The sequence below is a fragment of the Mustela lutreola genome, chromosome 6 (assembly GCF_030435805.1).
Source record: "Mustela lutreola isolate mMusLut2 chromosome 6, mMusLut2.pri, whole genome shotgun sequence".
Classification (NCBI taxonomy): domain Eukaryota; kingdom Metazoa; phylum Chordata; class Mammalia; order Carnivora; family Mustelidae; genus Mustela; species Mustela lutreola.
In genome coordinates, this window is record NC_081295.1 from 16,024,880 (window position 1) to 16,050,633 (window position 25,754).

A 25,754-nucleotide genomic window follows, 5' to 3' on the forward strand; every position below is an offset into this window, starting at 1 on the left:
TGATGACTGCCATTTTACAAATATGAGAAGAGCCTCTATTAAGCAATGAACTCCAGGTCACCAGAGAAATAAGAATTTTTTTCTTTAGCTCTCTGGTAGGGCAGTGGTATAAACCCAGGCCGTGTGACTCCTAGGCTCCTGTGCTTAACTGTTATACCCATGGCCACCCTTGCTTCCTGGGCATGGCCATGAGGGTGATTGTGTCATACAAGGGTGCACCACTTCCTGCTTCCGGGAACGTTCCTGAGAGTCTAGGCACTTGGTATCTGGGGGGAAGACTCCAGGCCACACTGAGATTTGACTCTTTGTTCTGACATTGATTATTCTCATGGGAGCTTACTTCATGCCCCCTCTTTCCTCCCTGAAAATAGTCTTTTTATGATTCATTAAATAGACCCCTTCAGAAGTTTCCAGAAGCAATCAGATACAGCTAATGTCAAGCCTAGATCCTTAAAAAAGCCCAAGTTCAAGAGAAATAGCAGATATGTTGCTTCTACAGTTTAAAACTACATAGTGCATTAAAGATAAGATTCTTAAAAGATGTCATTATATTTTATTTTATTTTATTTTTTGCCAAACATGCATAGCACCTAGCCTTAATCATTGTGAGACCACTACTATGACTAACACCAGGCGCCAACAATACCAGCCAGCCCTCAGTGCTACGTAACACGTTAGGAACTACATGGGACCCATCAGATACAAGGTTTTAAGTGTAACTTTCACCTTCATTTTATAAAGGAAGAAAATGAGGTTTGGAGAGATCTCTGTTTCTCATGGCCATCTAGCTGGTGAGTACCAGATGAGAAACCAAGTCATGTAGGCTGTGCTGTCAAGACCAACAATCACTGTTACGTTGCCCCTCAAACATCACTGGGGTTCAGGATGCTGACCACGCCCCCCCCACCACACACTCCCAAATTCACCTATAACTTTGGTTCCTTCCAAAACTTTATTCCGGACAGCCAGCCATTGGCAGGAAGCCTTACTGATAGCATAAATACCCGATTAACACATATTTTGTGTGTTCTGTGTTTTATACACTGTATTCTCCCAATAAGACAAGCTAGAGAAAAAAAAAAAAATCATAAGAAATCACCAAAATACATTGAGACCACTGTCCTGTACTTATCTTAAGAAAATAAAAAAATTCTCATTGCTTAAGAGTCACCTGTAACTCCATTCCCTAAAGAGAAGGATGGCTGTCGTGCCTCCTGAGTCTATGCCTTCGCACATTTGTTCACCGTCTTTGAGAAACCAGGGCGGTGTTTCTGGACGCAGCAATCCGGAAGGTGGACAGGCCTTGGCAATCTGTTGCTGGAGGGTTCCTATCTCACATGGCCGGGCTTTCCCTTTCCTGTCCGTGTCTCTTCTTGAGCATGGTACTTGGACTCCCACCACCAGCCAGATTTCCTCTCCACCCTGCTCCCTGGAGGCAAGGTTCCCTTTTACGTGAGCCCCACTCAGCAGACCCAACTAAAACTAGTCCACAACGCTGGGCTCAACTAGTTTCAAAACATAAGAAATGTATCACTCTAACTCCAATTTCTTTGTATTGTAACGCCAAAGTGTGTTTATTATTCTGATACCTGGAACTCTCAGAATATCTTTTTTTCTACTAAAAACTGTCTGAAATACAATGGTTAGGCGCCCGTTCCATCCCGTGTAAGTCGAATAAGGCTTTAACAATGTAGCTAAAACGATGCTCATTTACAATAAAGAGCCCAGGACAAATACCTGTCACAATACTAATGATAGTAAAAAAAGAACAGAAACAAAATGTAAGAGAGTTGGCATTTATTAAAGTCTGTAGCCTTGGGGAAAAGCATGTTTAGAGAAAAATGAAACCAGAGGTACAAGATTTTGGAGATTTTAAAGGAAGCTTCTAGAGCCTTCAAAGGACTTCAGAGGTGGTTGAGGGCACAGGTTCTTATAATACCTAATTATATTTTAAAGGAAAATAAAAGTCCTTCTTTTCTCTAATACAGATTCGTCACCAGCCTCCGACTCATCAAAAACGCTCAGGGCTTTTCCTAGGTTTTATGACTCCCAAGAGGATGAAAAGAGGCAGGAGAGGTTTTTCTTGAGGAAGCTGAGTAAGAAAATAGAAAACGGGTGATAGAAGGGATAAAGAGACCAGTGGGGATGCTGGATGAGAACTGATCTGAGCTATGAGTGTGCCCGTGCGTATGGAGCCCAGGGAAGGGAACGCAGAGTGATGGGCCAAAGACAAGGTCTGGCATTCCCAACCTCACACCTCCTACCCCATCAGTCCCAAACTGCTCGACTGCCATCTGGAGAAAAGGAGTATCTTTTGTGGGCTCGAGTAGAAAAGAAGGGAGACACTGTTTGTGCTGTGTATGGAAAACAGTTCCCTTTAGGAAAAAGGAAACAAAGTCTGATTTGTAGTATCAATCGATTGCGGTGTTGTAAACACTCCACCATGGGCGATTTCCAGCGACAAATGGTTTAATAACTGGCTCACAAAATTCCTGAATACTTAAGGAAGTATTCCACAAGCTGGTGTGAACCAGCTCCAACACGCCACTCCATGATTCAACAACCCTTTGCACGTTCGGAGGGCTGCCGGTCAGAGCCACCTGCTCAAGCTGTTCTGTTCTGTGACGGTGATGTTGGAATTATTTTGACAGTTACTTATTAAAAACTAGCAGGGTAGCCATGAAGTTCAGCAAAAGAGTAGATCTCAAAAGCACATCCTGGCCTTAAAGCCACCAGAAATCAGAGGGCAGAAGTTACTTGATGAGTCTAAATTTAAATTCAGGAATGATCACATAGCCGAGTTCTCTGGGCTATGTTCAACATTCTGGTGACTCTTTCCTGCCTATGGGCTTTTTAAATGTAAGACGAAAAAAATCACCAGGACTTTTCTGGAAGAGTTTTAAAAACTTAAAAACCAGGGCCTGTTCTTAGTAAAAGCTTAATGCGTTTCCAGAGTGGATGAGACACAAAAGTACCTGTTGCCCTCTTACTATTTCTGGGGAGCAGGACTTCTCAGACTCCAAGGACCCAATGCGGTGGAAAGTTTCTTGAGTGGAGTGGGGGTGCTGGGGAGACCTAACCACCATGGAAAGAGCAGCCTTGTACACCCAAGAGGGACAAGAGAGGACCAAGCCATTGTCTGCCAGCATCCTGGATGGGCTCTTGACTACACGGTCACCATGATCTGATCTAGGGGTTTCCGTGTTAGGTCGGGCACCGTGGCCTCTTTGCTGGGGTACCCCACTGGGAGCAGCATCAGCAGCTTTTCATTTGTGGGGCGGTCCAGGAGCTCCCTCAGTCGGGGGCCACAGTTGAGAGGAGTGGTAGTGACAGTCACCAGTCCAGCATTCTGCAACAAGAGGGGAGAGAATACATGGGCAAGTGAGGGGAAAAGAAGTCACAGCTGTGCCCTTAGCTTGGGGACATGGTGGTCCCTGTGATGCCTGCATGTCCCATCCTTTCCCAGAAGCCAGCCCGGGCAACTGCACCTTGAACTTCACCTGCTCTCCTCAATCTCCCTGTCCCCACATTGACCCAACGGTGAGAGGCTTCTTGAAGAATTAAAACACTAGTCTTATTTTTCACTGATAGTTAAGAAATAGGAATGGTTATTTCATGGAAGGAAATGTGAGGAATCTTTTTTCTTTTTAAAGAATTTTTATACACCAAAGGAACACCCCCAGAAGCAGAGAGTTCCTATGTTTACATAATCAACATTGAAGAAGAGCATCATCCCCAGCTAAAAATACCTATGTCCGATCACAGAAGACCCAGGGACCCAGGGATCCGTTGGAGGTAGAGGAATTACTCCATCAACTTCTCCCCAAGCCTCTCCAGATAATAAACACTTAAAAAATTCATGTGCAGCTTTGAGATGTCTCCCAAGCTAACTATCTCCATCCCCCCTACTTTGCCAACCAGAGGGACACTGGAGAGAGTGTCCAGAGCCAGACAGAAGTTCTGGAACTGACTTGGACTGTCTTGCAGGAGAGGCTCTTTGGTCAGATCATTATGGGATCTGTGCAGATGGGGGTTTCAGGAAGATTCCTCTTGCCTCCCTCACAACTAGAACCTACACTCAGAATTAGGCCTGAGGAGCCGCTAGAGGGCAGCAAACTCAACACTAACGGGACGCGGCTGCCTACTGGAGCTTGAGAAAACCTCTGAATTAAGCACTTTTTTTTTTTTTTTTTAAACATGTACTTTAAGGAGGGCATGTATTGCATGGAGCCCTGGGCGTTATACGCAAACTATGAATCTTGCAACACTACCTCCAAAACTAATGATGTACTGTCTGGTGACTAACATAATAAACAAACAAAAAATAAACATATACTTTCCAGTTAAGTGTTTTCATACGCATTACTTTTTTCACCCCTACAACATCTCTGTGAGGATATCCAGTCCCCAGTTTCTTTTCTCCTCTTTTTTTTTTCCTTGGAGGATTAGTTTTACGTGTTTCTGTTTTTGTTTTCCTCCCAACACGCTAAGATGAATGAACCGTGGGGCCATATGGTCTGACCTCACACGTCATTTCCTCTATTTTAACCAGTCACAGATTCAGGAAGGAAATAAGGGGTCACTTGCTTGAGGCTGACTTCTCAAGAAATCTAAAAGTGAGTGTCTCTTTGGTGTAACAATGATTATATCTTGTGAGGTGTTTTTGGCATATGCATTTTTCTTGAAGAAGCATGTAGGTTTGGGGAATTGTTTGTCTCTTGATGGTTCGATCACTTGTCCTAATAATCTTGTTTGCTTCTCTTGCTTTCTGTGTTTTCTGTCTCTCTCCACCAGTGGACCCTGGTTTCCACTAGAAAGCACACACAGCTCACACACGAGGCAGTTACCCCTGGGACCTCCCCTACTCCTGCCTGGGGCCTGTCCAGTAGAAGGCGCTCAGAAGCTATGGGTTTAGGGAATGAATAGCATCATGTAAAAAGTGTATATCAATTCCTGCTCTATTTCATGCTGAACAGTGTCTAGCTCCTACAGAGTTGGAATTTTTTTTTTTAAAGCACATAGAGACATCTTTCTCATGCAATACAGTGTCATCTCGACTTTCCAGGAAGAGCTCTAGGACAGAGCCCTCTTCGGAGCGCTGTCATCATTCCACTGGCTCTGACAGCTGCGAGCACAGCTAGGTGGTGTGTCCGCTGAAACCCTTGAAGCTTCCTGTTGTTATGGTTGCAGGCAAACACAGTGTTTTCCTGAGCCTGATGTCGTACATAAGTGAATTTCTGGAGGAATCCCAGCTTGTGGCAACATTATACTCACCAATCCAGCTTTCTAGGGTGACTTTTTTTTTTTAGTACATCAGAGTCGCCTTACTTAGAAATCCAGCTCTAGATAAACAACTTCCAAATGTCTCTAGGCTAGAAACTTGGCTGAAATGTGTGAATAAGGCCACTGTTTGGCCCTGGAGCCGGGCTTCTGTCTTTGGGGCGGGCTGGGCAGGGGAACATACCTGCAGGGCAGCCAGGAGGAGACCGCAAGCAATGGAGACACTGATCTCGTTGTAGTAGTGGACTTTCCTTTTGCCGTTTGCAGCAAAACCATGAACTTGCTTGAAAATCAGAATCAGAACGGGAGCTGTGTCCAAGTATTCCTTAATCCAATTGGTTCTGAAGGGAAAGAAAGATAATTCAGAGACTATTTGCTCATAATGATTTTTTTTTTTCCAACTTGGCTTATTTCTGTCTAAAATAAAAGCATTTTCTCGGGGCACCTGGGTGGCTCAGTTGGTTGAGCGATGACTCTTGGTTTCAGCTCAGGTCTTGATCTCAGGGTCCTGGGATCGAGACCCATGATGGGTTCTGTGCTCAGTGGGGAGTCTGCTTGAGGATTTCTCTCCCTCTCCCTTTGCCCCCCCCATGCACTTTCTCCTCCTTCTCTTAAATAAATAAATAAATAAATATTTACAAAAAATAAAATCAAAGCATTTTCTTGTCTTTCATATTTCAATTTTTACCAGAACAGAATTTTTGTGTGTGTCTTATTTTTCTGTCCAGGGTCATTCAATCCAGTAAACATGTGTTCGTAAGGATATAGCATGGCAAGGCTCAAGAAATGCTGTAAGAGATGAAGATGGTCCTATAACCCAGAGGGCACTATGGAAAACTTGGCAAATTGAAACCTGGTAAGTGGAATTAAAGAAAAGTAAGTCAAGTACTTCAGGAGTTCTCCAAATGAAGGGTTGATCATTTTAAATAGGCAGATCAGAACTTTTCCAGAGTTTCCAGTGAGGTGGGGCGCTGAAGACCAGATGGAAAGGGGGCACAGGGAAGGGCATCCTACTAAGTCGACGAGTAAAGGCAGAGTCAGGACAGAGGATGATTGGCAGGCTGGAATTTTCAAAAGCCTGGTCGCCCAGAGAAAGAGGTACACGGTGGAGCACAGGGGGGCTGTTACTTACTTCATTTGGTAGATAATGGAAAGTGACCACAAGCTCCTGAGCAGAAGCTTCATGTGATCGGGTTTATTTCTGAAAGAGGCAGATTGCTATGGCCAATGGACTAGGAGAATTTGGGGAGGCATAGAGGCTGGAGTTGATCCGTCTGGTATAGAAGCAAAGGAAAAGAAAAAGATCATGGTGAGGTTTAACCAAAATCACTGGGTCAGAGAGTGTAATGTTGTCCATCCTGTTGTGGAGAAAAAGAAGGGAACTTTGTGGGAGTGGGAGATAATTCATGTGAGATATTAATATTAAGTTTCAATTTTTGATTTCCAGCTAAGGAGCCTCTATTCTATTACTGTATCTGATATATTTGGCAAAAGTTTTATTCCAACACAGATATTCAAAGTAATATTCATGCAATGCTATATATTAGAAAAAATTTTTTTTTTTTTTTAGGATACAGACACATTAGGTCATTAATTAACAAAGGATGATTTCATTTTAAGCCTAGTTATGCTTCACTGTTTTAAAACATACTAAACTCACTTGTGCAGTTTTCTATGGTTCCTCTTACACTCTTAACTTCTACAGTTTACATTTCCAAACCTACCTTCCCATGCTTCTACCAGCTTACATGCTTCTTGGCCTTTTGGCTAAGATCAAGTGTAGTACCACACACTTTAGTCAGCTTAGTCACATTGAGTTATTATCAATCCTTTTCTCCTTACAAACATGGAGAATGGTCATCATTTACAAAGAGCATAAACTCTGGAGCTGACGGATGTTGTCATTTTGGGTAATTTCTTGAATGTCTCATGGCTCCACTCCTGCATATGTAAAGAGCACTATCAGACACTCACCCCATACAGCTATTGTGTGGGTGAGATCAGTCAAATAGATAAAATACCTAGAAATATACCTAATCTAGCACAAACTGATATGTGAGTGTAAGCATTACTACTACTACTATTATTTTAAAATGGATAATTCAAAAAAAGATTAATGCAAGATGAAGATTAAGCAGTTAAACTTGGTTCAAAGGCAAATTAATAATTTCAATGATTTTTATACTTTTTTTTTGCCTGGACATACATTAGTTTCCTCATATTTCTGGTTTGTTAAATTTTACAGGAATTTATTATGACATCACATTAAAGCTAATAAAAACATAGCAACAAGACCTATTAGGAGAAGGAAAAATAGGACCTCCTGCCTGGGGTGAGGGCTTAGACCCACAAACAGAAAAACAGAAGGTTTGACAGGTAGGTTGGACCCAGGTTGTATATTGAATCTTTAATGACAGCTATGGGCTTCAAAACTGACTCAAACAGGATGTCAGGATATATGCTCATTTGCAATTCAATTCAACAAACATTTATTCAGTTACCCACTATGCATCAGTACTATGCTAGATGGTTTAATGTAAGACACCTTAAATCTGGACTCCTAGAGTTTTTATGTATACATGTGTGTGTACATACTGCCTGCAGAGAAAGTCTATAATCTTTCTGAAATATGGCCTATAACACAAGAAGAAAAGTAAACCAATAATTAAAATGCTATGTGATAAAATGGCCATATTAGATGCACAGAAAGTGTATGTTAGGTTTTTGGAGCACAGGGACGAAAGAGTGACTAATTTTGCCTTCGCTGGGGAGAGGACCAGGGGCTAGCGGCATTCTGTAGGCACTGTGCATGCAAAGAGCAGGCCATCCCAGGTAGGAACTCAATTTGACCCATCCCATTTTTTCCCCCATGAATATGCAATAAGGTTCTTATATTTATTATTAATATCCTGTGCTAGTTCCAGAGCATGGTAATAAGTTAAAACTCCGTAAGACATCAATTTCTTAGGGTTTAAATATCTTAGGAAAAATATGTCCTCTGGGGCCAAATAAATGAAACAGGAGCAGAGCCAAGAGGCCCTCTTCCCCTCCCCCAGCCAGCCCTGAATACTGGATGAGAGGTCCCTCCTCTTCTCCCCAGGGCTGCAATCTCATTGCCCTTTCTTGTCTTACAGGCTTGGGTCACACTGGGGTGTTGGATAACACCCCAGGACTGGCCACGGAATGCCCACAACTGAAAGCCACAGGTATGAAGACCTCTGTATTCCAAGTACCAAATCTCGTTCCATTGTCCCTCCTCAGCCTCCGGGCACCCTGGAGGGGAAAGGAAATGGCCTTTGTGGGGAAGGCAGAGTTTATAAAGAGGACTCGGCAAATGACAAAGCAGAGTCTAAACAATTGAAAGTGACCATTTTGATGACAAAAGTGACTGAGAAGTTATGAAATGCATCTGAGCTATTATGAAGGAGACTGGCCCTCAGTGGGGAAAGAGGACTCCACAAGTCACTGTTAGTCACAGCGACCAGAGGAACAGACGACTTAGAGGACCTACCCTAATGCATTAAATCTAGTCACAATGAGTTTCACCACACTTCCTTCCTGAAGATAAGGAGGCCTGCGTAGTGACTAACGCCCAATAGATATTACACTTACACTAAATATCTACTCTACTAACTGTACCCAAACTAAAGCCTGCTTAATAACATCACTTGGAAGATGGTATCACTTCCACAAATGGAATTTACTTCAGTCAAGGTCCTGAGAAATACCTCACAATCTTACATTCCAGATAGGAGAAAAGTAAGTCCCCAGTGTTTTATTTACTATTGCTTGGGTCAAAGCCCATTTATTTCCCGAAGACGTGGATGGCAAACATGCAAACATTTAATTTTCATAATGAAGTAAATCCTAGACATTCTCATTTTACAGATGAGAAAACCAAGCACAGAGAGGTTAATAACTCCATCAACTTTTGTACCTCAGCTTCTTCAGGTCCGTGACCCATTGGCGTCCCATCCGTTTCAAGTAGTTTATTTCCTCCTCCTCCTCAATGATCTGTCGAATCTTGTGCTTCACATCCGGGTCCTTCACAACCACAAAGGTCCAGGGCTCTGTGTGGGCCCCACTTGGGGCGGTTCCTACCATCCATTAAATTAAAATTAGAAATTAAAACATAGGAAAATGTGAAAATGTTCATTAAGGATAGATAGGATAACTCATACTTGTTCAAAATGAAGTTAGATCACCCGGTGAACGAAGGGCTTGGCCACAGACACTGGTGTGTGGCTGCCACTCCGTTTCAGTCTGCATCCCTTTAGGGGCAACAAACCAGCTAACTGAGTTCAAGACCAGTGGTTCTAGGGCTATGGGAATTTATCACCACTTCTCTAATTATGTGGAGGAAAACATCCCTAAATAACTGTGCCTGGACCACTAGGTGAATCCAGAAGGGAAACTCTGACGGCCCAAATTCTCTGAGATGTTGTTTGTTTTGATATTCTTGAAACAGGATAAAGTCATGAAGCTTATTGAAAATGATAAAAATTCAAATAGCAAAATGACTTTTAAACACTTATGAAATGGGCACCTGGGTGGCTCAGTCAGTTAAGCATTTGACTCTTGATTTCAGCTCTGGTCATGATCTCAGGGTCGTGAGATCGAGTCCCACCTCCAGCTCCATGCTAAGCTTGAGATTTTCTCTCTCCCTCCGCTCCTCTCCCCACTTACACTCTCTCTCAAAATAAAAACAAAACTTGCCTTTAAAAAAAATAATAATAAGGGGCACTTGGGTGGCTCAGTGGGTTAAGCCTCTGCCTTCAGCTCAGGTCATGATCTCAGAGTCCTGGGAATGAGCCCGGCATCGGGCTGTCTGCTCGGCGGTGAGCCTGCTTCCCCCTCTCTCTCTGCCTGCCTCTCTGCCTACTTGTGATCTCTGTCTGCCAAATAAATAAATAAAATCTTTAAAAAAAATAATAATAAATTAAATACTCATGAAAGGGAACTGAACTACAAATTGTTTGGTACCTATATCAGAACCCTGAATGTGGTACTGTGCAGTTTGTGGTCTTAGGGACACATGAGATCTCCTGGCCCTCAGTGCTTAGTACACATAAGTCTGTCTTCAGGTCTCATGGGCTATGGGAACCCTTAGCCCACACTTGGGTCAGTCCCAGGATCCTGAGTCAAAGCTTCTTAGTGTATCTCAGCGTCCAAGGAGCTTGAATTCTTTTTCAGATTCCAACCAGGGCCATCTTCTGCTGTGAGTCACCCTGCTGTCCCAGAGATGGCCTGCTGTTCCAAGTGAGAGAATGTGACCCATAGGTAGGCTATTTCAGAAGGAAGTATTCCTTTCTCCCTAGTGAGTAATTTAATGACATAATCTCTGCATGGGGGGTGGGGGGGTGGAGGGGTAGGTGGGTAGGTTGGGGGCAGGGGGGTGGTTAGAACTGCCTGCTTGGTGGGGATCTTTGCCTCCAAACACTCCCTGTGGTTGAGAAGGCATGACTGGATTGTGAAATGCAAGTCAAAAGCTACACACAAAGCCCATATTTCTGAAAAGAGTGATTCCAGTTTCCGTTGTACTCATGTTTTTCCACTAAATATTGTCATCGCTACACATAAGAAATAAATTGTTCCCTAACGTTTCTGATTATGCCAAATTCATCTGCACATCATATGTATAAACACACAAATATAGGTAAAGGTAAATATGTGGAAGGAACTCAAGGACCGTTATTGTTAAATAAAAAACTAGCCAGTACATTTGTATTCTTAGTTTAAATGAATGTTTTATTCTTGCTTCCTTTCATTTTGAGCAATGGATCACAATAGCCATGTAATATTTCTGCAAATGAGCTTAAATGTGACTTATATAGGAATAATACACAATACTCCAGTAGTATTCAAATAAGAAGATTTCTCTTATATCTCTTTCCCCTTCTTCTGTAATTCCTTTATTCTCCTCCACGGAGATATCAATTTATGTTGAAAATGGGGTTGCCTTGCTGTAGATTACTCTGAAAATTCACATAGTGAATGTTGCTAGTTCATTAGAGAACAGTATGAGAGCATGATGCTGTATAATATAAAAAATTTGGTTCCAAAAAGAGAAATGCATAAACGTGAGGGTGTGTGTATATGTGTGCATCCATGTGTTTCACGAAGAGGGGAAAGAAAGGGCATGTTTCTCTTCCAGTATGTAATAGTATGTTCAAAAATTTTAATTTTTGATAAAAGATCATAATATTCAGTAATTTCAGAAGCTTTACACTGTTGTTACATCTGCTCCCAGGAAGTTTGTAATAGTCGATAGTTTGTAGAAAGTGGAAATCATTATGTTTCTGGCAGCCAGTCAATACCTGGGTAAACCTTTAGAGATAAATGCATTGCTCTGGGCTTTGTTCACTGTGTTTGAGCTTTATTGCCCCAGTATTATCATTTGCAGCTGACATTCTCAAGGACGCAATGTGCCATTACAGACCTGCTGCTTTGATGACATTATCAATGACTTCCATGGGTACTTGCTCATTACTTATGAATCGGACAGACCGCCTTTTATTGAGAAGTTCATAAAATTCCTGGGACCGCTTAACCATTTCTTTTTCAGGATACCGGGTGTGGGAGAACGGGATATGTTCAACATTTTCCTCTGAGTCTTGCCAGTCATCAGCATCTGCAAGAAAAGCAGGAAATTCAGTGACCTCTCTTGGTCATGAAGGGGAGCAGATTGTGCCACCCCCAAATATGCCTTTTTGACATAAGAACTATATTGAGCTGATTTTTTAAGAAACAACAGACACAAGAAAATTTCTGAAAACCAGAGTGAAAGTTACCTTTTTGTAAGGAACACTTACTTTTATAAAGGATATCTCCATTCATAAGCTTTTTCTGTACCCAAGAAATTTTTTATCAATGGAGAAGGTAGACTTAAATCTGCACAACAACCTTACTCTTTTTTTAAAGTTATTTTTATTTTTTAAAAATTTATTATGTCAGTCACCATGGAGTACATCATTAATTTTTGATGTAGTGTTCCAAGATTCATTGTTTGCATACAACACCCAGTGGTCCATGCATGTGTCCTCCTTAATACCTATCACCAGGATCACCCATCCCTCCACCCCCTCTCCTCTAAAACCCTCAGTTTGTTTTCTAGAGTCTATAGTCTCTCCTGGCTCACCTCCCCCATGGATTCCCCCTCCCTTCATTTTCCCCCTCCTTCTCCTAATATCCTCCCTGCTATTCCTTATGTTCTGCAAATAAGTGAAGCCATATGATAATTGTCTTTCTGTGTTTGACTTATTTCATTTAGCATAATCTCCTCCAGTTTCAACCATGTTGGTGCAAATGGTAGGTATTCATCCTTTCTGATGGCTGAGTAATTTTCCATTGTATATATGGACCCCATCTTCTTTATCCATTCATCTATTGAAGGGCATATCGGCTCCTTCTACAGTTTGGATATTGTGGACATTGCTGCTATGAACACTGGGGTGCATGTTCCCCTTCTTTTCACTACAGCTGTACCTTTGGGGTAAATACCCAGGAGTGCAATCGCAGGGTCATATTGTGCTCTTCTTGATAACTTCCCATAACTGGATCCTCCTCCCCCAACATCTTTCTTTCATTTTTTGTAGAGGATGGTAATTAAGGTGGTGGCTTGGGCCATTTCAGGGACTCACTCAATTTTCCTGAATCTGTCCCATGTATACAGGAAGTATATGTGTTATTAAGATCCTATTTTTTTTTCTCTTCTTAGTGTGTCTTTTATTATGGGGGGGGGTGGTTTCCTCAGCCAAGAACCTAGAAGAGTAGAGAGGAAATTATTTTTTCTCCCCTACAGTCATAAAGTGGCCAACAGGGAGAAGGAAATAAAGTTCTCAAAAATGTCTTCCAGATTATCATTTCAAAAACATCAAGAAAAAATGAAAAGAATGAGTCCACAGAATCCTGAACTCTGATCTTGACTATTGGCTATCCAAATTCCATACTGGTTAGAAATCAAGAAAAAGAAAATTTTACCTACACAAAGATGAAGAATGAAAATTCCTATTAATGGCTAACTGGCATATTTGAAACAATATCCCACGAACTAAAAACCACTAAGATCATGAAACAAAGTATCTTTAAAGTATTAAAACAACAGCAATAAATTGCTGACAATGTAGTAAGAAATTCCTAAGCCAAAACTGAAGGGAAATATGAGCCTGCAGAGGCAAGTAAGCACAGAAGCCACTTTTCCTTTGATAGTATTTGCCAATCTCTACATATTTGAATTTTTATTTTTATATTTTCAGGGGTTGTGGGGGGCAGGAATCAAAGCTCAGACCCGTACACAGTGAGAAGGTGAATAAGCTGTGACCTCAAGATTACATTCTTAAAGAAAACATGGATAATAAATATAATAGCCCCCAAGGGGTTATACCATTTGGTGGGTCCTGCCTAAAACTTGAACTTGGAAATAGGTGCCCTTGCCTATAAATGTCTCCATTGTCTAATAGAAACAAATGCTAATATACAAGTAATTTTAACTACAATTACTATAATTACCCACCATATTCAATCAAGCATAAAAAGAAAACATTTTGAGCAAGAAACAACAGAATTGTTATTTAAAAAGTCTCCAAATATTAGAATCATCAGTCTCAAAAGATACAACTACTATGATTACTAGGTTTAGAGAGGTAAAAGCACAAATCTGTAGGGTACAGAAAAAGATAAAAGGTGACATAGAAAATATGAAAAAAATAAACTTCCAAATTGAAAAGGTAATAGAATTAAGAACTTAATGGATGGATTTAAAGCAGGATATACATACCTAAAGAAAAAATTAGTGAACTGGAAGAAAACTCAGAAGAAAATATCTGGAATGGAGCAAGGAGAATCCAACAGAGAGAAAGCATAAACGAAGCAGGGTGAGGTGTATATTGGAGGGAGACAAAAGTGAAGGAGAAAGAACCATTGAGAAACCACTACCATAGCCAGGGTGGGATGATGTTGGCCCAGGCTAGTTGTGCAACAAAAGAATGACAAATTCTTGGAGCATCTTGGAGATACAAATGATGAGATCTGCGGAACTATGTGGTTGGGAGTGGAGAGAGAGAGCGACTAAGGATGAAACCCAGGTGGCAGGCTTTAGCACCTGGGAAGACAGTGGGACCATCTACTGAGATAGAAGATGAGCGATCTGGGGGAACCATCTGGGGGAAGTAGAAGTAGGAATCACCAGTCCGTCACATTTGAGATGCCTGTGCGTTGTTCAAGCAGAGATTCCTAGTGTGAAACTAGAAGTCTGAGTCCAGAAGGCTGGATGTCACTTTGGGAACCTCCCCATAAAGATGAGAATGACAACAGGAAAAGAAGGAAGAGAACAAGAGGATCTAGTGCCTGGCCCTGAGGGTCTGGAACATTCCAGGTGGAATTCAGGTAAAGGATTAACTTTCCCCTTCAATCATATGCACATACTTTACTCCTAGGCCTTTGAGGACTGACTGGGGAGGGAGAAGGCAAGAGAGGATGACTTCAAAGACACTGAAAACCTCAAGGACAATACAAGGTCAGCACGAACAATAGTTTGCACATTGCTGTTAGTGAGAAAATTCCTTATATATTTTACTAGCCAGGGAAGTTTGGACCCAAACTATACACATTTAATGAAAATGCCCAGTTACTCAGTTAAAAGGAAGTAGATGTGATTGGGGAATAGCAGCAGACACCTATCAACTCTCTAGTGATCAATTCTCAACTAAACCCAAGTGTCATCAGTATCAACCCTGAACTTATCAAATGTGTTAATAAAGACTTTCAACACTAGTGATAACTTCTATATCATTTGTTATGAAGTCTGACAACCTCTGTTCTTAGTAGGTGGTAAATGAGCAAATGCATGAAATGCCTCATTACCTGTTTGAAAAGTAGGTTACCAACTCTTACTATCCATTCAGAATTTGTATAAACTAAAGGCAGTCTAGGTGCATGATTTGGCAGTTTCTGCAGCTTCTAAAGTCCAAGGTAAGAGTTCCCACTGTAGCAGAATGAAGCGGCTGCTGCCTAAACCTTATCAGTGAGCTGGGCAGACAAATGGCCTGATCAGTGCTGGGTTAGATTGTCCTGAAAGGCTTGGTCTTCCTGGAGCTTCTCCCAGAGCAGAAGGGCAGGGCAGTGAACTGATACCAAAGGTACTTTTCTCCTTCCCCTTGACCTCCTGACTGCTCTAAGAGGAAAGAGAACAGCCACTGTAACCTAGTCATTTTGTTTCCATGCTAGACCAGCCAAGCCACTCGGGGGGATTCACTCAGGCATAAAACCCATGTATTTCAAAACAAATGTGTGCAATTATGGTCCACTTTTTGCTATAAGTCTGTGCTGCTACACTTGGGGTTTGCACACTTGGGGTTGACACCAAGAACTACTCACCTTTTATCATTGCTTTAATGCCAAGGAACCCCAAACTCCACTATAATAAGGTTTAACAGCCAAGAAGTTCTAGGCCACATGTATTCTCTAGTGCTTAACACAAAGGTGGTTTGTGGTGTTTTTTTTTGGCTGCATGTCTACATAAGTTGCTTTTGTGTTTTTGCAGTTCTATTTCAAAACCTTTGCAAATGAGCCAAATTTTCTAGCTAGGAAGCTAAAAGGCCAATTTGTGTCATGTCATCCTTGTTCCCTCCTTCGAATTTTGGAGAACATTGAGAAGCAATATTAATAAGCGTGAGGGTAATGCAGCTTTTGCAGGAGACTGATAATGAAGGTGGGGATGTAGCAAGGTAAGGGCTCAACCCCTGCCCTGAGAGCCCTGAGAACACCTCCTTCCCGACTGCCTCAGCCCTCACGGTTTCCACACCGGCCTGTCAGTCATTCAGCACCCTACAGTATATATTTCACTAGCAGCTCCTGAGGTGTATGGCAGCTGGAGACTCTGGGAGATGTTCAGATGGAAAGTTCTTGAATAGAGCAATGTTATTGTAGGGGCTCAGGGCAGGCTGCCCCAAAAGCTGCCACAATGGCATATTGATTATTCTGAATTGAAGCTACTTGGGAAATAGCTGGTATAAGAAGGAACCTCTGACCCTCCTCTGCCCCCTTAAAAGCAGAAAATAAATCTCTCATGAAACGTACTCCACCTATACTAGAAAGTAGTGTATATATATATATATATATATAGAGAGAGAGAGAGAGAGACCCTCATCACCAGAGACAAGGACTTTAGAGCCAAGAAACCTGTATAAACAAATCTTTTTACTTTTTACCAATCTACTACCTCAGCCCAAATTCTGTTTAGAATTCCTTCCTAATTGAAGCCTTCAAGCATTTGTTTTCTTTGTCCTATCAACTCCTCACAAATTTATTGTCTCTGTCTAGAATGTATAAAATCTGCCTGGCTTGGTCATTTTTTGGGGTCTCAATTTTATTATTGGGTCTCTGTGCACACATAATTAATTGTGTTTTTGTTTTCTTCTATTAACCTGTCTTGTGTGAATTTAATTCTTAGATGAGCTTGAAGAACCTTGAAGGGTAGAGAGTAATTTTTCCTCCCCATGCTATCCTAAATGAATTTGACAAACTTCTTTCTGAGCCCCATCATCTCTTGAGGTATGTCAGTGCCCCCTTCTACCTCTGTGTTGGTCCTTACCTTCCCCTAGGGCCCACCCAGATTTGATCTCAAAGACAATGTCTCCATGCAAGTCCTTTCCCTTTGCTAATCTTCTCCCACCTGAGTTTACCTGTCTTTGCCCTAAAGTTTTAAGGTCTTATAAAAGTCTTGGTAAATCAACCTTTTAAAGCTAACCATGTAAAAGTATTAATGACTGTGTGTATGTGTGTGTGTGTGTGTGCCCAAGGATAATGAAAAGTAAAGACCAAGCCAGATTTATTGCTTCCTATAGCAAAAGAGTCTCTGTGAACACAGTAAATACTGCTGACCTTTTACAGTATTTTGGACAGTGATGTGCTAGTAAACCAGCTCTAGGAGGGAGGAGGGGAGCCTGACTTACAACACTTGCCAATTTCCGCTGTGTAAATACTTTCATCCAGTCCTCAATTCAAGCTGATAATTCAAAAATGGTGCACGAAATTCCTGAATATTTAACAATTGGTTCTTGCTTCTCCCAGAGGCTACCTATAGCATACCACCGGTTGGGAAGCTTGGAGTTCAGGGATTGGTGACTCCCAGAAATGTAATAGGATTAATATCATCTCTAGGGACAGTGTTACTTGTTTGATACTGTTGTTGATTGGTTGGTACTGAAGTGAATTCATCCCTGATTGGCTGGCTTTCAGAAGCAAGAAACTGTCACTGACTGGTCCGCTGGCTAAGTTTTTACTGAAGTGAGTTGTCATTGAGCTATTGAACAGATCTGAAACTGGTTCTGACAGCTGCTTATTACCTCGATTACCTAAATTTTAATTCTTAGGGGCTACCCACATTAGATAATTTTAACACAGGCCTTTTTTTTAATGACCACGCACAAACCTTGAAGATGCATATTGTCTCTACATATACATATACGTATATGTCATATATATGTATATACATATATTTCGTATGTATATATATATCATGTATATACACACAGAGATGCATTAATTTGTGTGTGAAATTTATAAGATCATATACACACACATATGCGCATATCTATGGACATATATCTACCCTTACCACTGAGCATTTTTCTAACACATTTTTTCCCCTTGCTTCTGTCTCCCATTGCCTTTCCTGCCTTCCATTGGTGTGACTGATTTTTTTTTTGTTTTACCTTTTCTCACCTGGAAGTTACACAGTGTATTAGGTTGAACTAAATGAAATTGCTAATGCAAGCCTTTCTCAGTAGTGACTGGACAATCTGGGACAACCAAAATTTCAACTAGGACAGTAGCTTTTGGATGGTCAGTAAAGCTAACTGGAGACAAATTCCTACCAACATTAAAGCAAACCTATCCTGGGGCACCTGGGTGGCTCAGTTGGTTAAGCAACTGCCTACAGCTCAGGTCATGATCCTAGGATCCTGGGTTCGAGCCCCATGTTAGGATCCTTACTCAGCAGGGAGCCTGCTTCTCCCTCTTACTCTGCCTGCTACTCTGCTTCTGTGCTCTCTCTCGCTCGCTATCAAATAACTAATAAAAATTTTACAAATAAAACAAACATATCCTGATGAGATGTGTTCCCTCTATCTTTTTCTTTTATTTCCATTTCCATGCACTTCCGTGAATCAGGCCTGACTAGAATATGTTTGTGCAGGATTTTTGCCTTGTTTTAGGGAGACAATCTAAGGTTTTCTCTTTGTCACTTGTCCTCCTAAGACTGCTGCTACAGTTAAACAGGAAACTGAAAATATTAACAGAACTCATGTTTGGCCATCCCCAAAGGAAGTCTGTGACTGATGTCTAGTAAGCATGGCCATTCTGCACCCTTCCCCCATTCCCCAAGCCACCCACACACATGCTGATTCTCTGGTCTACGAACCTGGAGTAGGAATTCTTTGTGAGAAAGATTGTATTGTTACCCATTATTTTCCTTAACTCACACTAGGATAGCCTAAATACTTATTTTACTGTATTGTCTCCTATAATTAACTTTCAGCAGAGTTTGAATCTGGTATCCATTTGCTGTCATCAAAAGCACCTCCATGTTTCTTTAGAAATGGAATCCTTTCTCTTGTATCTCTTCTACCCCCTGCTCAATCTCCTCTAAACCTGCACCTGGTACTGGTGCCATGAGTCCTTTCTTGGACTGTGTACACCCATCCAGGGCTTAAGAGTAGGGACCTGGGGGTGGCAGAGAAGCCTGGGTTCAAATGTTGCTTCTCACTGATCACCTGTGAGACCTCAGTAGGCGTCACTTCAGCGAACAACAAAAATTCCAACAATAGACTGAACTCCACATTCAGAGCAGAGGGCCCCATGGCTGCTGAGATGCCCCTAAAATTCAACCTATTCTTCTGTGTGAGGAACAGAGAATAAAGAAGCAGAGGACTTTGAAAAAAAAAAAAAAAAAAAAAAGAGTAAGTAGGAAGAGAACAGAACCAGACAGGGCCATACAGTTTGTGTGTTCCCAAACTTCAGACCCAGCCCCCTACCCCTGGGTCCCCACCAGCCTTACCAATTCCTCTCGTATCCCCCAAACTCTTCAAATTCAGGGGCTTTTCCTCAAAGCATACTTGGGGTGATGGTCTTCTCCCGCCCTCTCTGTTCTAGGTTATTCTTCTGTTAGAAAGACAGCCTAGCAACTGGCTGTGTGTCCAGAATCCAGAACACATTGCCTGGGTCCTGGCTCTACCAGGATCTGCTTAAGCTGGTTGCTTAGCATAGTTGAGCCCCAGTTTCTTTCTCTCTAATGTGGGACAGTAACAGTGTCCACCTTGTGTTGACATGAAGACTGAGTGGTTTACTCTACATCAGCTGGGATGCCAAGTGAACAGAGCCAGTGTTCTCTAAAAGCCTGCTGTCGTCATTATCCTGAGCTGCTCCCCCATATGGTCTTGTCTGTGGTCGCTTCTCCCACCACCACCCACAGCCCCTCTTAACTGCAGGTGCCCCAGATCCATCCTCCGTCTTCTGGCCAGCAGCGTCTCTTTAGGGAATTCACCAGTTTTCCAAGTTTCAAGTATCCCCCTGTGCTGGTGAGCGTCCAATCAGTGTCTCTGGACCCCTCACCTGGACTGCCTTTCCCTGTCTGCTTAGATGTGTCATCTTCTCAAATCCAACATGTCCCTGTGTACGTTCAACATCTTCTCTGTGCGTCCTCTCCCCTCCCCCGTGTGGGATCATGTCCTTCCGCTTCTTCCAGCCTCCAGCTCTCATCCTCCCCTTCTCCCCCTACCCAAGGTATTACCAAACCCTGTTGTTCTTCCTGTAACTTTTTGACCAGAGCAGACTATCACGCGGCTTCACAGCGGATGTCCCTTTGCTTAAGAAAAGTGCTTCTCGACTGGGCCGAATTGCCATATGGGTGGGATTCGTTCAGTGAAAGGAAGAGTGAGAGGCAGGTCTGCTCAGAGGCTGCCTGACCTTGAACTCTATGCACTACATTCAGCATGGCTGGCTCCCAGCACTGAGTGCCAGCTGTATACACCAGCCCCCAGTCCTGAGATTAGGGCAGCTCAGAACACATGCGCACATACGTGCACATAGGCACATCAATACACCCCCAACCATATCCAGGTGGCTTCTTCCCAGGGTGCGGTATCACTAGCCCAGCTGAGAATCACGGAGTCTCTTCCAAATTGAATCCATCCTACAAACCCACCTCAGATGAACCTCAAACCCTGATCGCTTAAGGCTCAAGAGCCTCTCCCTCCTGCCTGCTCCCTCACCACCTCGGGTCAGCCATGACCGGGCCCATGCTCACCACCACAATGCACTCTCGCCCATCTCCTCCCCCCACCCAACTCCAGTGCGGTCCTCCCACCTTCTCAGCATCTTTCCCAAGGGCTCCATCCCTGCTTTTATGCTCTTTCTGCTCCTTTTGCTTCAGATGCCTCCTAACCATAGCTATTCGTGTCCTAGTAATCGGCCAGGCCTGACTGTCCTTTCCCTGTGGCCCCACCATGCCCCTCTGCCTCCTTGAAACCCCTGATGATCACTTTAGCCCCTCACTCCTCCCTCATTTTACCTGTTTATTGCCTTGTCTGCTAAACGGGACACCCAGCTTTGAGGACACAGCCGAGTGGTCTCTAAGCCACGCAACCTGGCCCAAGGAAAAGTAGTGAGCCCCTCAACCGATGTCACTTTTTACATTTCCAAGACCTTGTTTCAAACCTGACCATTTCCCCCACCAGCAGACTGGGATGTGCCCCTTCAGAAAGATTTCAACAGCCAGAACAGGATTGGGGCCAGGGAAAATGTCAGCCCCTCAGCGGTTCTTTGACTCTTTTTCCAGAAAACAAGGGGGGTTGGTGCCAGCAGGTGCTAAGCTGACCACCTGAGAAAAATGACCTGTCCCTGTCACATAGTACTGTAATCTGTACAGTAGACGCTGCCGATGAAAGTTCCCCGTGTGTTTCCTCCTCTCCATAAGCCCAGGTTTCAATGGGCGCCCAGCAAAGCAACACAGAAGGTGGAAGCGAGGCAGCTGTGCCTGTATCCTTACCTTCTTCCACTGGGTGCAGGTCAGAGCTGTCTTTTAGGTCCTCATCCACCCAAGGACGGGCCTGGGCCCTGGCTCTAGTCTCCCCCTTTCTTCTCTCCATGTTTCCATCAGCATTTTTAAAGATCCAGGCAATCAAAATGCAGACAACTGCTACCAAAAGTGGAGTCAGGAAAAACATGGTCATAAGACTGACTCTGAACGGTGCCCACGCTTCCCACACGGCATTTAAACAAACAGAGCCGGAACGAGAAATGCTGGGGGATGGGATGAAGGAAGAGAGAGGTGTGCGGCTGTGGGAGGGACCTGCTGAACTCTCGGACTCTAGGAGGACTTTGCCAAGGAGCAAAGATCATGGCGTGTGCCTCCAGGGTGTGTTGTCGGGTTGGAAATTCACAGGTGCATCCCCCTTTTAAAACTGTGCTCTTTCAATATATTCCTAAACAATAATTGCCAGGATCTGAGGAAACACTTGAATGCACCAGATCTTGCTAACAGTGGTGTAAGGGGTTTGGTTTTCCTCCTGTATAACTTTTCTCTGAGAGACCTGTGTCTTCATCTTGCCAGAAGCCAGGAACCACCTGGGGGTCTTGTTTTTAAAAGAGATTTCCAGGCACCAACTCAGGTCTAGTGAAAGAAAATGTCTGGAGGGAGAAAGGTAATCTGCATTTTAAAAACAGCATATTTATGAAACGCTGCCCTGAGGCTTTGAACTTTTTTAAAGGACGCTCCTGAGACAACAGAGAAAGCAAAGAAATTATCACATTTCGCATTAGAGAAAAACTTTTTGATCCAGGAAAAGTGATCCCAAATCATTAAAAATGATGGTTTGGTTAATTATATAACTTAGATAGGGTTTGTTTGTTTGTTTCTATTTTTAAGCAACTGTCTTATAATTTGCTGAGCAAATGTTGGTTTGGGTCCCTATAACAAAAATACCTTAGGCAAAGTGGCTTAAAAAGAAATTTTTTTCTTACCTGCCTTGAAGCTGGGAAGTCTAAGATCATGATGGGGCCCAATTTGGTTCCCTGTCAAGAGGGTGTTCGTCCTGATTTGAAGGTGGATGATTTCTTTCTGTGTCTTCACATGGCGGAAAGGGGAGACCATATCTCTCATGTCGCTTTACAAGGGCACTAATGTCACTCATGAGGGCTCCACCCTCATGACCTCAAAGAAACCTAAGCACCTCCCAAAGACCCCACCTCCTTATACCATCACATGGTGGTCTGTTGGGACTTCTCTGTACTAGTTTTGCAATTTCTTCTGAGTCTATACTTCAAAAAAAAAAAAAGGTTAAGAAACAACTGTGTCTATTTCTTTTGGATGGGTTGTGGTATTGGATTGAGGGGACAAGAGAATTATTACTGTATACTATTCCATAATTTTAAAATTTAACTATTATGGTTATATTACCTATTCAAAAATTAAACAAATGTTATTTAAATACCCCTTTTATGTTTTGTTTTATTATACATTTTAACATTTCTTTTTATAAGAGACAACTATTTTTTTAATCGCTGTTGCACTTGTCCTAACTCCAGAGAGCGGTGTAAGATTGTGGGCAAAGGTTACGATGGAAAACCTGGACTCCAGAAGAGACACTGTAGTTGGGATGGCACTGGCTGCCATGCCCACAGCTCTTTGAAGGGAAGTCCCCTCCAGAGCTCCTCTGAAAGGACATCAGAGGTGGCCATGTATCGTCCAAGTAGATCCAACCCCACACCTGACCCAAGGCAGCTGGTCTGTGTGATGTGTGGCAAACCCATGCTGGGGCCAACTCACCTTTTCATCCCACCAAAAGTACAGAATAAATAAACCACTCAGTCGCAAGGGAGGTACAGACTAAACATGCAAGGAGAGAAATAAACTGGAAGGAAGAAGCACCCTATAGGTCATGAGGAAAGACAGACAGAGGGGTCACTGGTGGCGCAGGCTTCAGTTCCTGGAAGATCCCATGTCTTAGCTTTGTTTCAGCCCATATGGCTCTTTATCCGCAAAGGATAAGAGTGATTCTCTGTTTCTGCAATCACAGAGCCCAACTCTGATAGTGCCAGGACGAGATGGAGCCAGGAAGATGGGGGGATGGGAGAATGGGAATTTATTACAGCACGGTGGTCAGTGCGGAGCATGTGCAGTCTCCCCCACCCCCCATCTCACAACAGAATCGGAATAGCACAGGGTGTGCAGCGGCTGGTTGGCTCATTTAGGTGTGGCTTACCTCTCTTTGGTTCCTGACCATTGCCCAACAAAACAAGGCTTTAGAAGAATTTTGAAACCATCAATAACCTAAAAGGATAAAAAAAATGCTGAATAGAAATTTTTCATCGTATTTATCAACTTGCAGTGGGAAAAGAAGACTCTTACCCTGGATTGCTTGGCTGAAGGCAGTAGGATGATCATTTGTTCCTTCCTTCCTTCCCTCCTCCAACATATTTTTGAGGATCAACATGAAAGGTATTGCATTAGGTGCTAGCAATGAAATGGTGGATAGAACGGAGGGTATATGCCATGGTGGAGCCATTGGGCTAAGGGAGAGGCAGACAGGATCAAATGTCACAGATGTCACAGCTCAATTTCCGTAAGAACTATTAGGGGGCAGAATAGAGCATGGTTTGGCCAAGACAGTGAGATCAAAGGTTTTCCAGAGGAAGGAACAGTTGAGTTGAGGTTGGAACCCTGAGTGGGAGACAATTTGGTGGTGAGAGGAGAAAAGAACCTTCCAGTCAGAGGGTGGGCAAGGCCTGTGTTTTGGAAGGAGATGGCACCCTTGGGGATTGGACACAGGGGATGCAGGCATCAGCTGATGCTAGATGATGCTGGGTTTTGTGCGTCACATAAACAAATTGTATTCTTTACCCTAAATGGAATGGGGACCGGGGTGGGGGACAGGTCAGTGGAAATTTACTGAGTGCTTACCAGCCACTCTTATCACTTTTTATGTACTAACTCACATACGCTTCGCCACAACCTGTGCAATAATTCCCATCGTTCAAATGAAGAAAAGGAAGCACAAGGAGGTCAAGTAATGTGCCCAAGGTCAGTGTTATACAAATGGGTCAGTAATAATCCCTGTCTGTTGGCCTAAAATCTCTCCATGTCATTTACTTTTCCATAGCAAGCTAGGATCATTAACCCAAAATGCACTGGAGCCAAACTGACTTGACATGGGAAGGGAAGGTGGAATTTTAGAGACGGAATGTTTGTATTCATCCTCCCTCCGTCCCGTTCGTATGTTGAAACCCTGATACCAGTGTGATGGTATAGGAAAGTAGGGCCTTTGAAAGTAATTAGATCATGAGGGTACAGGCCTCATTGTGAGATCGGTGCTCTTAGAAGAGACCACAGAGCTAGCTAGCTCTGTCTACCACGTGAGCACACAGCATGAAAGTGGTCATCTATGAATCAGGGAGCAGGTCCTCACCAGACACCACCTCCACCAGCTTCTTGATCTAGGACTTCCCAGCCTCCGCAACTGTGAGAACTTAATGTCGTTGGTTGAAGCCACTCCTTCTGTGGTATTTTTGTTACAGCAGCCTGAGCCGACTAAGAAACGGCTTTCCATGGCTCATGCTTAGCTGAGGAGAAACACAAACAAGAAGTTTAAAAATATGTATAGCACAGAATAAAGGAATGAAACAGGTGTGTTCAGGTAAAGAGTGAGATGGAGAAAGAACACAGAGGAGCCAAGGCAGTGAATGGTGGTGTCTGGCGGGAAGCAACCCAGCTCCCAAGCCTCAGTACCCAAGCCACCTCTTATCCCCAAGCATCTTGTGGTGCTGATATCAGCAAAGGGTAGCCTACCTGAGGTTCTTGTTCTTAGATTCCTACGGCCTATCTCCGTTCACTCCGTGTGAATCCCTACAATACTTACCTGAGCTAGGCTGCGTGGGTCTTCACTGTTCTTTACAACCAACACAATCCCATGACCAGGCTTCCCATTCATGATAAAGCCAGCACAGTAAAATTCTCCGTAATCACTACCTAGCTTTATATTAAAGGTTTCTGATAATATCACAGTTTCAAATCAGTTTTACTTTAGAAACAGAGCTCGATGTGCTATGAGACAGAGATGACATATGGCTGATTTGGAGGCGGTCCCATTCACCTCTCTACTTTGAGTAGTCCTAAACCATCCTAGGGGATAATTGTTGTCTCCATGCTTTGCCTTATCAAGGTAGGAGCAGGGAGTGCGTCCTGAGGGTAGAGGCCTTGCCACGTGGTGTGGGACACTTCACACCGTTTAGGATGCTTATTTTGTATTACTCACTTCAGACTCATTTTCCATTTTAATTATTTCCTTTCCACAGTGGGGCCAAAAACTGAGTTTTGCTATCTAGACAATTCAACCTATATCATTTTAAAATGGAGACGATTAGAAATGTCTCATGTCCTTTCTTTCCCTGGATACCCTCAGTGTGTCCTGATACTGGAG

General features: G+C 43.0%; 1 protein-coding gene and 1 long non-coding RNA gene across 3 annotated transcripts; one reads left to right on the forward strand and one right to left on the reverse strand.

The window, feature by feature from the left end:
• Positions 1-1,782: 1,782 nt before the first annotated feature.
• Positions 1,783-21,613, reverse strand: IYD (iodotyrosine deiodinase). 2 transcript variants are annotated; one of them, XM_059176783.1, is made up of 5 exons: positions 21,326-21,613; positions 11,720-11,911; positions 9,218-9,377; positions 5,465-5,621; positions 1,783-3,349 (listed from the first exon to the last, which is right to left on the reverse strand). In XM_059176783.1, the coding sequence occupies exons 1-5, from the start codon at positions 21,507-21,509 to the stop codon at positions 3,167-3,169; spliced, it is 876 nt and encodes a 291-aa protein (XP_059032766.1). In that variant the 5' UTR covers positions 21,510-21,613; the 3' UTR covers positions 1,783-3,166. The 2 variants fall into 2 exon arrangements, with proteins under 2 accessions (XP_059032766.1, XP_059032767.1); XM_059176784.1 differs by lacking the exon at positions 21,326-21,613 and having other exon boundaries at positions 11,788-11,911.
• Positions 6,015-9,224, forward strand: LOC131833463 (uncharacterized). Its single transcript, XR_009354480.1, has 3 exons — positions 6,015-6,136; positions 7,526-7,656; positions 8,415-9,224. It is a non-coding gene; the product is annotated as an uncharacterized LOC131833463 (long non-coding RNA).
• Positions 21,614-25,754: the final 4,141 nt, after the last annotated feature.